The sequence below is a fragment of the Micropterus salmoides genome, unplaced genomic scaffold, assembly GCF_014851395.1.
Source record: "Micropterus salmoides isolate LMB-PRFRI ecotype aquatic unplaced genomic scaffold, ASM1485139v1 Ms_hic_scaffold_1, whole genome shotgun sequence".
Classification (NCBI taxonomy): Eukaryota; Metazoa; Chordata; class Actinopteri; order Centrarchiformes; family Centrarchidae; genus Micropterus; species Micropterus salmoides.
The window spans coordinates 5,097,117-5,113,521 of NW_024040040.1; the positions used below are offsets into that span (position 1 = coordinate 5,097,117).

Below are 16,405 nucleotides of genomic sequence, written 5' to 3' on the forward strand. Positions count from 1 at the left end.
AGAGCATGTAAGCATTTTAATTGTCCACCAGGTGGCGCTGTTTAGGCTCATGACTTTGGGTTACAAGGTGACCTGTCTGGATTACCTGAACAACAACAACTTGGTTTATAAATTGTCCTGTTAAAACACCAACATGTCCAATGAGAAGCAGACAAACGTCACATGGGCTTCTTTTAATGGTACTCATCCTCTTTAAAAAGCCAAATCTCAACACCCGCCACAGTTTCAACAGCTCTCACCAGCTTCTCCCCTCTGATCGGCTGACCATAACCTTATCCAGCAGAGGCAGCGAGCCAGTTAGAGGCAGAGTTGTTGAAAATCTGGAGAAAAAAAAACTACGTAACGACACTAACTAAAACTCGACCAGTTACAAAATTCAGAAACTCAACAGTTTATAAAATGATTCAGATGCAATACGTCAGACCGGCACACACGGGTACTTCATAAAACGTCATGGCCCCGCCCCTTTTTGGGGGCTAGAAACCAAAGATCCTGTTGATGTGTTTAAATGCATTAATTTCATGGTAAATGTTTTATAAATATTTCTAATAATTATTTTACATCCTGAACTTGCACTTTAACATTAAGTCAGTAAGCCGTCATGCCCGTTCAGTCTTTCTCTGTCCAAGTGGATCGATGACCCAACACACGGGCCAGATGTGGTTCATCTGGACATCTGACTGAAACACCAGGTATCGTTTGTAAATAACCAACCTGTTGACACCTGAGCTGAGCTATAGGCCGAGATCTAGCTGGATCAAACTGCTCAAGCAAACTATCTAACCTAATCTTGGAATATTCAGGTATCTTTTACGCCTCAAATCTGATCTGGATTTGTGTGTCAGTTAGTTTTAAAGGGGACGTGGCCTCTGCGTTTGATGACGTGATGCAGGTCTGCTGCATGACTTCCTCTAACACACTGCTGCTGAATTTAATGCTCTGTCAGCTAACACATCTGTTTTAGACTAATCTGGGTATTAAACTACTCCTCCGCCTCCTCCTCATGCTTTGCTCGTCCCCTCCTCCTCCTTGCTGGCTCTCTCCATGTTGGAGTAATAATCCAGGGCTCGTCGCACCGGCTCCAGAATGTGTTGCTGCATAACGACAAACACCGTGAAATATTACAGTGACATTTTAATCACCAAAACCTGATGAAAATACATTTTTACATGCTGATCTTAAAAGAAGAGAAACCTTCATTTAACAATTTTAAAGAAATATATTTGTATTTTTGCTTTCAAATGAATACATTCGTGAATTAGCTCTGACATTATAAATTAACCTTATTGATCACATCAGTCATCACAGGAGGAGCAGATGGTGCAGCCAAAATGCCACATTTACATGTTTTTTCTGAGCACTTCCCAGAAAACAAACACCTAAAATGACACAAACAAAATGAACCAGGTATAACTTCTTAATCTTATGTATATTTCAGAATCCACTGTAAGTAAACCTAAATTTCTGTTGCTATAACACAGTGAATGGAGATGCAATAAAAATATAAGATTTTCATTCTCCCCTGGTATAAAATCTAAAATTCAAAGGCAATATCACCATTAAACCAAGATCCTGCAGATTATAATCCAACTGAATGTCTTCTCCTTCTCCTTGACTCCACCTAACTGTGAATCTGATGAAAATACAACATCTATGATACAATTTCTAAACATATCCTCAAGCAGTCTCCATGTTTTTGCCATGTTTACTGGGAGTTTTGCCCCAAAACACTTTTTATTTCCATGTAGATGTTAAAAATAACATACAGCTCCCTAAAACATTGAAGTATTAATACACAACACAATGAAGATTGATCAATATTCATGTAACCAAAGAGCTCCATGCTATACAGCCAGATAAATGGAGATTAAAAGGCTCCACAGTGATGTGTGATGGCGCCCAGGCAGCTTTTTCACGTGACCAGACTTACAGAAACCACGAAGGTAAGACACAATCTGTAGTTCATAGAAACCGCCACTTTTTGTCCACGTTGATTTAAAAGTTAAGCTTCACTCTTAACTACATGGGAAAAGAATTTATGCTTTAACATCCGTCTAAAATTCTTGATGACTGGAAAACTACATCTGATGATGTTGTGATGTTTAAACAAAATAAAGAAATAAGACGTTTCTTCAACTTTATGAGGTCAATATTGAACTTGAAACTACTCGTGCTGTGTTTATGAAATTGTCAAACAATGTGGTGTTTATGTAGTAGACGTCAAAAAGAATCAGATGTAGTAGCAGAGTATTTCCTTTCGGTGCCCATCTATCAAACAGCAGAACAGCAGTGGTGATATTTTACCTCCAGACAGGGGAAGAGCTTGGTGAGCTCGGTGAAGAGAGGCACGAGAACAAATCTGATGAAGTTGGTCTGAGAGGACGGTTTGGACACTTTGTCTCGGTCCATGAAAGGAGCCACTGGAAGTCCTTTGAGTTTCTCCGTGTCACTCTGCACAACAACAACAAGGGCAGACACTTCTGTCTAAGGGGTTTCATTTAAATTTAAATACGCCATTATAATCAACATTTCATTTTTGGAAGATTTTCAGTTGTCAGGTCCTGGATTTTTTCCAATTGTAAAGGCAGATTTTATTCTAGTTTACTTTTGCTTTCTGTCCATGTGATAATCCTGTGTGTTGATCAGTAAACTGAGAGTGAAAACCTGGTTGAAGAACTCCTGCAGCAGACAGTCCAGCCAGGGCTCGGCCACGGCCATCGGCCTCGCCTCGTTGGAGATGTCACTCACCTTCACCATAATCTTCATCAGCTGGACACAGGGATCAGATGCAGAATAAGAATCTCATGTAAGACAGCACTGTCAGAGCTATGATGCTGAATTTCTGCTCTTTACAAGCCATATTTTATTGATGTGTTATTTCATTTCAGACTTCTTATCGATTTTACCTGAAATCTTGATTGTCCCATATTTAGCACTCTTTAATTTGAAAGGTGGTGTGTCAGGAAAAAATATAAAGAAGCAAATCTAAATATAACTATATTAAAAATATAAAGACAACACAAGTCAAGATAGAAATGTTGGAGGGTAAAGTAGCAGACATACACACATCTGTCCCGCTAAATGGCGGTAGTTAAAAATCGTGTTGTTTGTTGACAAACAAATGAGAAAAAAAGGAAGTTTGGTAGTTTTCCTTTTTTATTTTGTTGTCTTAATGTGGAGGGAAAACTAAAAAGGTAAATTGACCTGAAATCTAAAAATAACACTTAAAGCAAGTTTCAGTGTGTATTTCTTTACCACTTCCTTGTGGTCCTTGTTGGTGAAGTCGAACACCGGCTGCATGGTTTTGAACTTGTTGAGAATTTCGTTGTGTCTCGCCATGTCCGTGGCCAGAATACATCTAAGAAAAAAATGTTGTTGTTTTTTTAAACTAAACAAACGACACAACAACAACATGGCTGAAGTGAACGAGGCCTTACTTGATCATTCCTCTTCGGATGTATTTGTACTGCTCACAGCTCAGGTTCTTCAGGATGTTGCACTCCGGCTGCAAAGCAAAAGCAATTTTTACAACATTTGATTCAAACTGCTATAATGTCAAATAGGAAACTAAATTAAAAACCATTTTATTATTGTAAATGATTAAAACATGTTAAAATACCTTTGCATTTAAAAAATAAATGCAATTGATGTGTTTTAGGTGTTAATAACCTCAAATTAGATCAGGGATAATCAGAAACAATTGCTTGTGGTGTTCCCCTGGGATCAATTTTTGGACACCTCTGTTTTCTTGTTTACATTAATGGCAGGATAAATTTATACTTAGATTACTTTTTGCTTTCGATACTATCTTGTTTTCACACTTTTTTCCTGAGGCAAAGAAATGTTTAATCAATTAAAAACTGCCAAACAGCTTATTTTGCTGAATAATGTTAAATGTTAACTTAAATTTTGTGACTGCCAAAACCAAAAGTTATTGTTATGTAAATATATTTATTACCTTTTCACTGGAAATAACTTCCATCTCTCAGGTTATCTACAATAGTTTTTGGTCCTTTACTTTATGAAATATTTAGGTCAGTTTTCAGTAAGAAGAAATCGGGTCAAGTCAGTTTTATTTAATTAACAGTCTGTTTATATTCAGTCAATACATCAATCATAATTTCTAATCAAAATCAATACAGCATTTGACAGCCTCTATCCTTTGACCTCTGATTCAGATAAGGGAAAAACTCCCCAATCAATCGGGTTGATCAATAAAATCAGTAGTTTGGTTCATTGCAAACGTTTGTTTACTCTTTACTACAGTTTATTGACTTGTACCTCAAATGTTGCAGTATTGTTTGGACTGTTACTTTTTCCACCAACCTTATTACGATCCTTTATTTCCAATCAGACTTGTTTGTTTTTTTTTAATCCTTTAATGCATGGTGTTTTCTGTACCTTGGACAGGATGCCGAAGGCGACGGCACAGTGGTGATTCTCCAGGGGGGAAATATCGTTGTAGCGAAGAGCTAAATCGGTCTGAGCGTTGATCTGAAATAAACCAAACATAGGCTACAGATTAACAAACTCGACTACGAGACAAACAGGTTCAAAGCCCAACAGAATGGCGACGTGAGGTGACCTGGTAGACGTTGTTGTAACCGGGGTGGTCGAGGTCGTGGCACAGAGCCGAGGTCAACATGATGAACAGGTCGATCCTTGATAGTTTACTCCTGAGGTCCGTCAGCCAGATCAGCCCGTACATCTGCAGAACGAGACAAACAGCTTCTGTCACGTGGCAGAACTTGTTACAGGTTTCTCAAGAAAATGGGACATTTACACAAATACCTACTCAGTGTAGGAACATGACTATTTTGAGAATAATCAAAGCATATTTATCCCTATTCTTTTTTAAACTTTAACATATAACACATATTTTTAAATCACAATGGCATGTTTGAAACTTTTATAGTATTCAGATCCTTTACTAAAGTAAAAGTAACATTGCTGCACTTTAAAATTCTCCAGTACAAGTAAAAGTCCTGCATTCAAATGTTACTTAAGTAAAAGTAAAAAGGTTTTGGGAACAAAATATACTTAAAAGTACTCATTGTGCAATTATATTTTACTATATACTATTGGGTCATTACTAGTGATGTGTTAACATGTACTTTAAAGCTGTAGAAGAACGAGGAGAATCCCATTTTAATTGCTTTATATACTTTGAGATAATTAAATCTACATAATGCATCATATTCTAGTAACTGATCAAATATTTTTTATGTAAAATACAAAAAATAATCAGCTTTAAAATAAATGTAGTGAAGTAAAAGTATTGTAGTAAATGCACCATTGTATTTTATTTAACATTATATATAGTTTAATATTATATTGAATACTGAATTTTAGTAAATGTTACAGTTCAAAATTGTATTATTGTCATGTTTGATATTTTGATTGTCCACAGTATCTTTGTCACCTCTCTTTAATAAAAACTTCAGGAAAGACTTCAGAAAAGATTAGTTCATGTTAGGTTTTATATAACAACCATAGTTTATGTATAATTATCTTCTCTTTTTTTTCTTCGAGTATTTACTCTGAAAATACGCTGTCGGTCTCAAAAATACAGAATTTGTTATATTTTTGTAAAACACAAATGTGGGAAGTGTTTGTAAATAGTTGACAAAGTACATAGTTCTCTTTTCTCATACATGTGTTTAATTTCTGGGACATTATTGGCCGAAAATCCAGCTGCCAAAGAAGAACTCATTCTCTCCTGCGACCTTCAGATAAAACCTCCTGTTCGTACCATCTGCGTGACGCAGAAGCAGTGCTGGAAGTTGTGGAAGGGGATGCTGTTGTAGTGGCAGTAGACCTCAAACAGGAAGTTCTGCAGGACGTACATCTCGATGTGGAACGCCGTCAGGAAGTCCAGGTCGGTGAACATCACCTGGAGGAGCACCAGCATCTCCGCCTCCTCCCACTGCCTGTTAACAACGCCGCACGCAGGTGTGGCAGGAGTCAGTGTGTGTGAGTCTGACAGTGTGTAAGTAGGTAAGGATGGTAACAAACATAAATAACAATTTAGAATTACGAAACATACAACATCAGCAGAAAAGAACAAACACTAGTGATATTGGTGAGTCTTGATAACTTTAAAAACATCTGTTGAATTGGATAATCAGAGGTGAACTATTCCAGAGTGCAGGGGGAAAAGACAGGGAACATTTGATTGATCACCACTTTCCAAACCCCCCCACAAAAAAAACAGGCTTTTGAAAGATTTCTTAACTAGAAAAATGATCTTACAGGTTTCTAAATATGAACTCCAGAGAAAATGTGTCAAATGTGACACCAAAAGGTCCCAGAGACTGCTGCAGGGTCTTCTAAGTGTCATGGCCATGTTAAGGACCCTCTGTTTCATCCTTCGTTTAAATTGAGAACATTTTGAGACATCAAGCTTCTTGAAGAGTCCCTGCAGTCATTTAGGTGACTTAAGTCTACAGAGATCACGTCTGACACACAAGTACAGTTGTGTGTCATCTGCATAAAAGTGAAAAGAAATAACAAAAATGCTGAATTTAAAGGCCCTGTGGTGGCATATAAATAGCAGATATAAGCGAGCCAAGAAGAGGAGAGCAGCGTTAGACATGCCATCACTAATCATCACAGGAAGGATCTTGTACGATACAGTGAGTGAGTGTTTTTACTCACCAGTTGTCAAAAATGGGAGTTTTCAGATGCTCTCTCACTTCTTCTGTCACCTGCAGCGAGCTATGGCAACACAGATAAGACACATAACCTCCAATGTGCACTACACTTTGTTGTTTTACCTGCACACAGGTTAAACTCATCGTGAAATTCACCTGACAAAAATCTGAGAATCAAAAATGTTGTTCATAAAAACATTGAGTTTCACATTCATGACGATTTCACACAGGATGTGTCATAAATCCCTGTTGATTATATTTAATAAATGATCAAGTCACCAGGACTTTATGTGATTATGTAACACTTATTTACATTCATTAATTTACCAATAAATTAACTGGATTCTTTCAACAACAAAAAACAAATAAACTTAAATAATACAGATGTTCCATTAACATCATATTAATATCTAATTTAGTCCTGAAACAAATCGGCACAAAATGACAACGAGGTCACCTCATGTTGAGGAACTTCCTGCGGACTTGTTGGCGTTCCTCCTGCGAGCTCAGCGGAGGCGTTTTGGGCTTCGGGGAGAACTTGGAGAGCTGCTGCTTGCTGTCATCCTTGAATAGACCCATCCAGCTCAGGTGCACCACACTCTGACAGAAAAGAAAACTCAACTTTATCGTTTCTGCCAATCTTTTTTATACAATAAGGTGGAATGTGAAAGGAGACAGACCAGAGTGAAGCCATAAAGGTTTTCTGCCTCTCTAATTAATGAATAAGGGCTTTAATGAGTTTATTTAAAGTTTATTTAATGAGCTAAAATAAGCTGCTGATAGTGTTCAGTGTTCAGTACTTTGGGAGTTTGTTTGTCACTAAAGTTGTTTGCTGCTAAATCAGACTGCACATTAAATGATGCCGCTCCTTCACATTAAAAGCATCTGTTTGGCAAAACCATGGAAGGCTTTTATTGTGAAGCAGCCACAGGACATGCAATGTCGAACAATTGTGATTGTCACAAAACAAGATTTGCATATTAAGAACACTAGTGGAGTTCAGGACATGCCTAGCCACTAAATTTGAAAACAGAACATTAATATAATCAATCAGTAAATAAATAAAAAGCCAAGTAAGTGTACCAATAATACAGGTAATATATATGAAATATGAGGCCAATGGAATATATCTAAAAGAAGACATCTCAGGAAAGTATCACAAAGAACACAAAATATTCTCGTAGGAATTAATGTGCAACAGTCTGAGAGTGACAAACCTCCAGCTTCCTCTTGAAAGACTCCACTTGGCTTTTCAGCTCACAGATGATGTCCGGAGTCTTCCTCATGTCTTCAATGACTTTGCTCTCCAGATGATGCAGCCTAAAGGCGGAGACAGGAATCAACAGTGAGTCCTTCTCACCCAGACCTGATCAATAAATCCCCTTTACAGGACACACTCACCTGTAGTCCATGTGGTCCAGCTCTGGTGGCATCCCCACACCTGCACATGGACAAAAAAACACCGAAAACCCTCATACTATCACTAATAGGTCAAAATTAAAAGTACTGTTTTCACTTTTTCTTAGGGAGTTTAAGCTGGTGAAATAATGGCGAGTTACATTTTGATAAGAGGACCTTCAGGATGGGATTTCACGTTGATTTCAGGGGCAGGTCTTGGTCCACATTTAACAAAATGATTGAAACTTTTGAGCATCTGTCTGTAGAGGCGAGGTATAGATGAACATGTGAGCTGCTGCAGATCTTTTTGACTTAAGATACAGGTGCTGTCTCATCATGAATCAGATTTATCTTCGACCCGTTGTGAAATTCTGACTTGCAGGTTGGGAACTGCTGTCCTCATAATTAGAGAAATACCATTTCCCCCTAAAATCCACCAATGAAATGTAACACTCTTAAGAAGTGTTTTCAAAGACTATAATTTTGTCACATTACATTTATTTATTTATTTTATCGCCCTAAATGCTGTTTCAAAGAATTCTTGCATGTGGAGAAATACTTAATCCATAAAATAAAGACTTTTCATCTTAGAAACGTGCTGCTGTTCAGGTCGGATCAAGGTGTCACAGAAGAGGTCGCTCACTCTGAAGATCCGACGCCACCACCTCCAGCTGGTAGTACGAGTCCTTGCTGTTGGCTTCCAGCCGGGGGGAGATGTTCACCAAGCTGCCGTTTGGTTTGTACATCTTCAGGATGTGGTGAGGCCCTGCCTCCGCCGCCGCCCGGAACAGATCTGTCAGACGGATAGTTCAAAAATTATAATTCCTAAGCCAACGTCATCAAAACACTGGTTACTACACACTGACACATTTTTTAGGTTAGGTATAAAGAACTTAGAGCCGCTTATTATTGTTGTCTTTAAAGGGCCCCGTGCAAGAAGCCAAGGGCCCAGTTGGTTTGTTCATCACTGCCTCAAGATGACAGGACCTGTCAAAGCCACATGGCGGTCAGGTTCTGACACAGAAGCTATAGGAACATTCATGACCATGAAATTATCAAGACTCTTCTCTTATACATGCCATGTTGACATTCAGATGTGATTAAACTGAATGTTTGTCGCATTTGTTTTTTTTTAGATTTACATTATGATAATGTCTTTAAAATCAGCAGTTGTCACTAACTACAGCTTTTCTTACCTTTGACATCTGCAGCAGAGCAGTCGGCTCCAAACTCTGCTCGCTCCAGCCTCCCGTTAGCCATAAAATAAATTATTTTTGTTGTCATCCCAGGGCTACAGGTGGGACATGGCCTGCTCCAGAAATGAAAATGAGACCTCTTGACAATGACATGCACACCTTGAATCTGTAAAGAGGCACCTGCAGCTGACAGAGAGTCCTCCCATCGTCTCTCCCCTCCTGGGCTGCGCTCAAATAGTCTTTTTTTGCTCAGGAAGATTTCCTGTTTTATCCTGTTTTTATTTTCTATTTAACTCTTTTAAAAAATCTATTTCAATGTCTTTTATATGGTTCCCTTTGTTGTGTTTTATTTAAAGCACTTTGAGTTGCCCTTGTTGTTGAAATGCTATACAAATAAACTTGCCCTGCCTTACTGAGTGAAATGACTCGGACGCACACTGTATGGACAAAAATACCGGGACACCAGGGAAATCTTGATGCAACAACATACAACTTTAGACAGTTTGTGTTTGGCCTTTTCCTCTTTCAATATGACAATGCCCCTGTGCACAAAGCCCTGACCCCAACCCTATCCATGGATGAACAGAACAAAAATCTTGTAGAAAGCCTTCCTAGAAGAGTGGAAGCTGTTCCAGCTGCAAAGGAGCAGATGGGATGTTATAAAAGTAATGTTTAAGCGTCCCAGTACCTTTGCTGTCAAGATAAGAGCTTATTTGAATTCTCCAAAAGCTCAGGAACACATGTATTTTATATTGCATCTTTAATGATGGTGTTTTTTGCCGTGTATCTTTTGTGAAGCACTTTGTACTTTTGTTTGATAAGAGCTATATAAATAAAAGTATTATTATTGTTGTTGTTGTTGTTGTTATTATTAGAGGGTGGGTGTAGTTGCGCAGCCCTGCCGGCAGGTGTCGCCGTTCTGCGGCTGGGCTGCCTTCACTGCAGGCTCTACGGTGTCTGCTATGGGACATGCCAAGATTTACTACGGCAAATTATCATTTTTGTCATCTTTAACAACAATGAAAGATTTGTGATTCTCCAGCTGAGGGGGATTTTAGACGACGCGTAAATGGCTTGAGGATCAACTGCCAAGTAGTTTTAAAAAAGGAAAGCGCCTTATTGCTGATGCGAAGTAACGGTAGTTTGTGGCCAGAGGCAGTAACGTTATCGCCACTTTGGACTTTTTGTCTGGGAACGTTTCAGTCCATCCGGTGAGTGAATCTCTGACCGGTCACTGAATTAATAACTAATGTATTACCAGGCTAGAAACAGGTGAGGGACACTGGCGCTAACGCTGCTCCTCCGTGGCCTTTGGTAACTTAACGAGCTAACTTAGCTATCACCAGCTTTGACTGATAAAAGCTTGCTAGTAGCGAGCTAAGTGCGCTAGCACGAGAAGCTAACAGCTAACTGAATAACCGTTAACGCCAGTTAAGTCACTTAACGGTCGTCTAGCTAAACGTGAAGTGCCGCTACTCGCTCTTATTCTGAGCCAGAAGTTAGAAAGCGTGATTTTTAATAAATATATATAATCTTTCTGACCGTTCATGTTCAATTTAAGTGCGCTAGTTTGTAAACTTCGCCTAATTGTCGCCCTTTTCTTGTTACATGTCGTTCCAGGAGAATGAAGTGCACCGTGTCGAAGCAGCGCTCCAATGCGGGATATAATGCTGCTGCTTCACCAACGTTAGCTGCCTCTTAAAGATAATAACTGGCTGTAAACGGGGCCAAGTATCCTGCAGCGGGTCCTGGCAGCTGCGAGGGCTTTGGTGGACATAACTTGAGGAGAAAGGCCAGCTGGTAGTTTGCGTGTGCCTTGGGGTTTCCTGTTCCAGGCAGCAGCCATGGAGGAGGAGGTGGTGAGCATGGAGTACTTGGTGGAGCAGGTGATGCAGAAGGACCTGGGGAAGAGGCTCCAGGTGGGCCAGGACATTATAGAGATGATCATGGACGAGGAGAAGACCCCCGAGCTGGATCAAGACCAGACCATGCTGGACAGGATGGTGGAAGCGGTGGCCAGCTCCTGGGTCAACTCCAGCAACTTCAAGGTGAGGATGTGAAAGTCAACTTGCACATGTCACAGGAGGGGGTGCTGCAAAACGGACACGCTCCAGCTCTCTCAACATCTTTTTAAAAATAGCTGTAGAGGTGCTCTTGAAGAAGGCACTTCACTCTCAGCTGCTGCATCCCAGCTGCTTGGTGTATGTTTTGGTTGCACTGGTCAGGTGTGAGCACGTGGAGCCCTGAAATAAATCAGACTTTAAAAGTTGAGAAATGTCACAAATACAGATGTTTACTTTTGTTGTTTTTACACCTTGACAGGTGGTTTTGCACTGCATGTACTCTATTGGTTGTATCCAGAACATGGGTAGGAGTTTATGAGGCGTCCTATATTTTAATTAAATTAATAGTATGTGTTCCTACTTACAGTTAAGCTGTGCCAGCATGTACTGAGCAGGACAATAGCAGAACCTCATGCCCAAACAGGCAGTTTACATTTTCACTCATATCGGTGACATTTTCACATTATTTAACTGATAAAAAATACATAATTAGGTGTTTTCTATAAGAAAAATAGTCATTTCTTCTCAGTTTAAATCATGAAAAAAATGTTAATTTTGTTACTGGAAACTTGTTTCTCCACATATGTTTATTAACATGTATGAGTCTTTGTTTGCCTGTTAACAAATGTCCAATTGTTGCATGCTTTGCTGACCTCCTGTGCACTGACTACATTACTCTGTGGGTTACATTGGCAGATCATGAAAATAAGTAACTAAACATATACTAACAGGACAGTACATCTTGTCTGCAATTGGAACAAAGTTACAGGAAGAAGGAAATTAGTAGGACCTGCAAAATAAAACGTTACATATTTTATATAAATATGTGGATTGAAACATTCATTCATTGCAGAGTGCAGCAGTTTATACCAGATTAACAAGGTCAGGTGTTGACTTCCTTATCTTCTTTTCAGCTCCCGGCTTCCCACAGTATTTTGTAGCACAAACCTGAAACAAAGACCATAAAAAAGACATTAACTATGAGTGAAGTGTTGCCAACTCTGTTTTAAAGGTTTACTGTGAAAAGTCAGTGAAAAGATCCTTTTGTTATTGTTTTGGTCAGAAGACTGTAAAGCTATATAGATGTAGTAACTCCAGCTGGGAGACATGGGACCTTACGTATATTCCAGAAACACATGACAGGAAATCATGGACACTAGTTGCCTCTACAAATGTCTTATAGTCACATTAATTGATATTTCAGCAGTGTTTTGTACAGTAGTGGGTTTAGATCCTCTTCACTTATATCCCACCCTATGTGTGTGTGTGTGTGTGTAAGGATGATAGGATTCACTGCAGGAGGCGATTAACCACTTGATATTGATTCCTGCAGGTCTCAGGGACAAACTGTCCTCAGGGTGCGCTTCATTCACACACACACAGAGGCCGATTTATTTCCACTTTTGACGGGGTGATTGATAGAGTAACCGATATCTGCCTGTACGCTGAAAGCAGGATCACTCTGGTCTCCACGGTGCGTGATTTGCATGCTGCTCATGAACGTTTGCGTGTAATTTATGCGGATATGAGGCTGCCGCTGCTGATTAATCAATACACAGAGATCACAGTAGTGTGTTGCTGCACGGTAGCGTAGAGCTGCTCTGGGTTGTCAACAGGTATTCATCATTGATCTGCTTATTAATGCAGTGGCCCCATATTATTATATACTGTACAGTAAGGGAGGAGACATCCCACCAGTTGAAGTCTTAGAGTAGTGCTGAGTTGCTCTGTGGCACAAAAAATAACTTCTGTGGTGTATTGTATTTCTTCTTTTCTCTAGCTTCGCCTTTTAAAATGTCATGTCAATGTCGTAAGAAGATCTTTTCTACAATTACAAGCCATTAGACCAATGTCAGCAGAGCTATTTCCCCCAGTTCCTTTGTAATAACCTTTTTACTTGCTATTAATAGCATTTTAACTAGACATCTATCACGTCCTGTTCCACCTTTTGTATGAGAAATGACAGAGATAAAGTACTCTTTAATTGACGTTCCCATTAGTTGTTGATCAATGGGGAAAAATAAGTGGATAAAATTTTAAAATTAGAATTAGTTATAGCTCATTACATGTATTAAAATTAATATGAAAAGTTCCATAAGGTGACTCTCCTGAATTGTGTATTTAATATTTAATTGTTGAGAGAACAGTCTCACCTCAAGGTGTACTTAATGCCCGTTCTGGTGCTTTTCAACATATTATATGATCTTCCTCTGCAGTGTTCAAGTGTCAAGAATTTACTTTCAATCTCAAATTTTAAGCCATCATGGACGAGAAGTTGTGAAAGTGAAGAAACACCTACAATTTCTTGATAACTGGGAAAACTGACACTGTTAAGGAAGACCATGTGGTGCCCTCAAAAGCTCCAGAACAGCTGCTAAATGGATCTCTCTGAACTATTGGACTTTCAGTCTCAGTGTTTATTCAGAAAAGACGAGCTGTAGAGAAGAAGATGATAAGAAGAAGAAACCCAGCTCTAAAATGCTAGATTTATCAATGGACTTTGGTGTGACGCTTATCATCACATCTACACACTGACTTAACAGCTGTAGACACATGTGCACACACACACACACACACACACACACAAATAACACAACCAATCACATGGCCGCTTCCTTTCGCTGCCCTGGAAACGCAGCCTCCTCCGGGCCGGTTGATAATCCTCGGGTCTGTAATGGGGACGAGGCTCCCAGGCGAACGTGGCGGTGGCTGCGAGCTTAATTTACCAGCAGCATTAGCCCAGTTTCCTTCCCTCTGTGACCGAGCCAGCGGAGGGGAGGAGCTTCAGTGTTGTCTGCCAGCCTGTGCTCTAATGTGTGTGTGGCCGTAAAACCCTTCAGACGAGTGTGTGGGTAAAAAGCTTCACGTGCTGTTTGTCTAATGGCTCTTGTTCATTGATCGGAGAGGGGTGAGCAGACGGGCCGGGCCTGTCACGTAAATTTAAAGACTGTTGATAAATACAGAAGACTTATTGGCAGCGGCCGATAGTAAAAGTCAACACGTACATGAGAGGCAGTTAGTTAAACGGTCATTAACCCTGTTTATTCACCTGCAGCTGATACTGGTTCATTTTAAATACGGATTATTCTGCACATAATTTTATATCTTTTGAACTGTGAAATATCAGATATACTGTAGTAGGAGTAGTAGTTGACATATATAAATGTTTTGTCTGACAAACAGTCCGACACCTAAATATATTAAGTTAACAAAGATATAAAAACAGAAAAGCATCGAATCCTCTCGTTTCAGAAACCTGGAGGATTTGGAGGAAATTTGTTTGCAAATGACCAATTCAGTGTTTAAGCTCCAAACAGATTCAAAGTAAGTTACAGGACAACATGGAGGACGATTGTGGCTTTAAAAGGAATTCTCGCTGTAATTTCTGAATTCTTCAACATCGTTTGAAGTTTTGCGAGATTTAGAGTCAAAGGTAATAAGCCAAAAGGAAAAAGTTTATTTCTTATTTTATACTAATGTTGATAGAAAAACCTCTTTTTGAAGAATCTTAACATGTTTTCCCACAAATCCTCTTTTTTAATTTAACAAAAGAAGTAATGGCCTAAAGACTGGAGTCTGTCTAAGTTGTATTTGGCAGCATTATACATTGACATTAACGTCACATAACACTCAATAAATAATAATTCACAGTGTTCTTTGGTAGGTAGAGAAAGCGGCATCATCTGGAGTGTGCTGCATGCCTGCTTTGGTTTATTATAGATTTAGGTGGGAATCCCTTTTGTCATTGCAACAGCAGCCTCAGTAACACCCAGATAATAATAATATATTATGTTTACTGGGTAAATAATAACGGGCTGTAAAGCAGAGCGGTTCAGGTGTGACTCCAGTCGCTGTCCAGCAGGCGGCAGCAAAATATCATCTCTGTCCGTGATGTTTCTGTTGTTCGGTTTTTATTCTCTCACATTTTATGAGAGTTTCCAAAAATTGCACCGTGGTCCGAGCACGAGGCTCAGGTGATGCGTATGTGTTGATTATGGTGTCAGCAGGGGAACTCTCACTACACGTTCATTGAGTTTCCCAAACCACCCCATGACAAGGAAAGGTGGCGTCCTGTCGGCCGAGAGCTCTTTGTGAAATGTGAACAGCATCTTCACTCATGGTTCTGCTTTTAACGTCAGTGTTTTACCTCCTAGAATGAAAGATCACTTTGTTATACTTTGCTTTAAATATATAAAACACGTTTATTTCGATTACTTCCTGCTTTTTTTAAATGAAAACTCTCCGTTTGGACCAATTACCCATAATGCTTTGCAGGCCAGATTCAAACGCGTTGCTCCGGTGCTGCTCTCATGCTGTAGCTGCTGTGAATGTTTTCTGTCTGGGACTTGGAGACGCTGTGGCGCATTTGATCAGCGTGTTGGCTTCATGCTCGTTTGTTGTCTTGTTTTTGTGTTTGTCTCAGGTGGTTTTGCTGGGGATGGACATTCTGTCGGCTCTGGTCAGCAGACTGCAGGAGAAATTCAGGACGCAGGTGGGAACAGGTGAGTCCTTCGGGAATATAACATGTAGCTGTTATCCAGTATATAAGCCTGTTTTATTGATTAGAAGGAGTATTATTTAAATGTGTAAAATGTTTATATATATTATAATTTACATTTAATAATATCTAAAAACATAATCTGTTATTTTTGAAATGTGTTTCTACATCTTTATATTTATGTGTAACTCTGCTTCTACTTCTATTTAAAAATTCAGCACACTTTATAAATGTACATTTTGAATGTTATAAATAGTTAAATATAAAAACATAAATATTAAATGTTATTTTATTTTTTCTATATGCAGTTTAATTGAGTTTAATCTCTTTTTTTATCAGGTTTTTGATTCACCCAGGCTCTTTTGATGTTTTTATGTTGCCTTGGTTTTTCATCCTGAACTTTTCATCTCAGCTATAAGTTTATTTTTAATGTTTGTAATGACAATTAAAGAACAATTAAACTCTGACTGTTTGTACAGATTTTTATTACCTGCTTCGCATTCTTGTAGTTTTGTGGCAACAGTGACATAAAGTTTTGTGTAGAGGTTAAATACCTTCCAAGGATTTAAGATATTAAAAATACAATTTATACCCTGG

At 39.0% G+C, this 16,405-nt stretch overlaps 4 protein-coding genes and 1 non-coding gene across 6 annotated transcripts in view; 2 read left to right on the plus strand and 3 right to left on the minus strand.

Annotated features, from left to right (window-relative positions):
• Window positions 1-16,405, minus strand: part of LOC119910112 (nucleotide-binding oligomerization domain-containing protein 1-like) — a 1,078,472-nt gene that overhangs the window by 524,107 nt on the left and 537,960 nt on the right. The gene's annotated exons all lie outside the window — the stretch shown is intronic.
• The window catches only part of LOC119881802, a 727,332-nt gene that overhangs the window by 242,719 nt on the left and 468,208 nt on the right, over window positions 1-16,405 (plus strand). The window lies entirely within an intron of this gene.
• LOC119908944 (high affinity cGMP-specific 3',5'-cyclic phosphodiesterase 9A-like) lies at window positions 155-10,121 on the minus strand. 2 transcript variants are annotated; one of them, XM_038726950.1, is made up of 13 exons: window positions 9,248-10,121; window positions 8,695-8,844; window positions 7,871-8,094; window positions 7,111-7,253; window positions 6,658-6,717; window positions 5,753-5,930; window positions 4,586-4,708; window positions 4,402-4,494; window positions 3,438-3,505; window positions 3,256-3,358; window positions 2,665-2,769; window positions 2,305-2,451; window positions 155-1,094 (listed from the first exon to the last, which is right to left on the minus strand). In XM_038726950.1, the coding sequence occupies exons 3-13, from the start codon at window positions 7,937-7,939 to the stop codon at window positions 1,002-1,004; spliced, it is 1,182 nt and encodes a 393-aa protein (XP_038582878.1). In that variant the 5' UTR covers window positions 7,940-8,094; window positions 8,695-8,844; window positions 9,248-10,121; the 3' UTR covers window positions 155-1,001. The 2 variants fall into 2 exon arrangements, with proteins under 2 accessions (XP_038582878.1, XP_038582959.1); XM_038727031.1 differs by having other exon boundaries at window positions 7,871-8,844.
• The window catches only part of LOC119907382 (CLIP-associating protein 1-like), a 53,011-nt gene continuing 46,861 nt past the window's right edge, over window positions 10,256-16,405 (plus strand). Inside the window, exons 1-3 of the mRNA XM_038732404.1 lie at window positions 10,256-10,458; window positions 10,868-11,295; window positions 15,734-15,812. Coding sequence (XP_038588332.1) covers window positions 11,092-11,295; window positions 15,734-15,812 — 283 coding nt within the window. The 5' untranslated portion in view covers window positions 10,256-10,458; window positions 10,868-11,091. The remainder of the gene's footprint in view (window positions 10,459-10,867; window positions 11,296-15,733; window positions 15,813-16,405) is intronic.
• LOC119915882 lies at window positions 15,245-15,374 on the minus strand. Its single transcript, XR_005447026.1, has one exon. It is a non-coding gene; the product is annotated as a U4atac minor spliceosomal RNA (small nuclear RNA).

Coding starts and splice junctions, on each gene's coding strand:
- LOC119908944 (XM_038726950.1), bottom strand. CDS start 7,939: ATGAGGAAGACTCCGGACATCATCTGTGAGCTGAAAAGCCAAGTGGAG. Junction 4,709..5,752: donor GCTTCTGCGTCACGCAGATG/GTACGAACAGGA, acceptor CTCGTTCTGCAG/ATGTACGGGCTGATCTGGCT. Junction 4,495..4,585: donor GTTACAACAACGTCTACCAG/GTCACCTCACGT, acceptor GGTTTATTTCAG/ATCAACGCTCAGACCGATTT.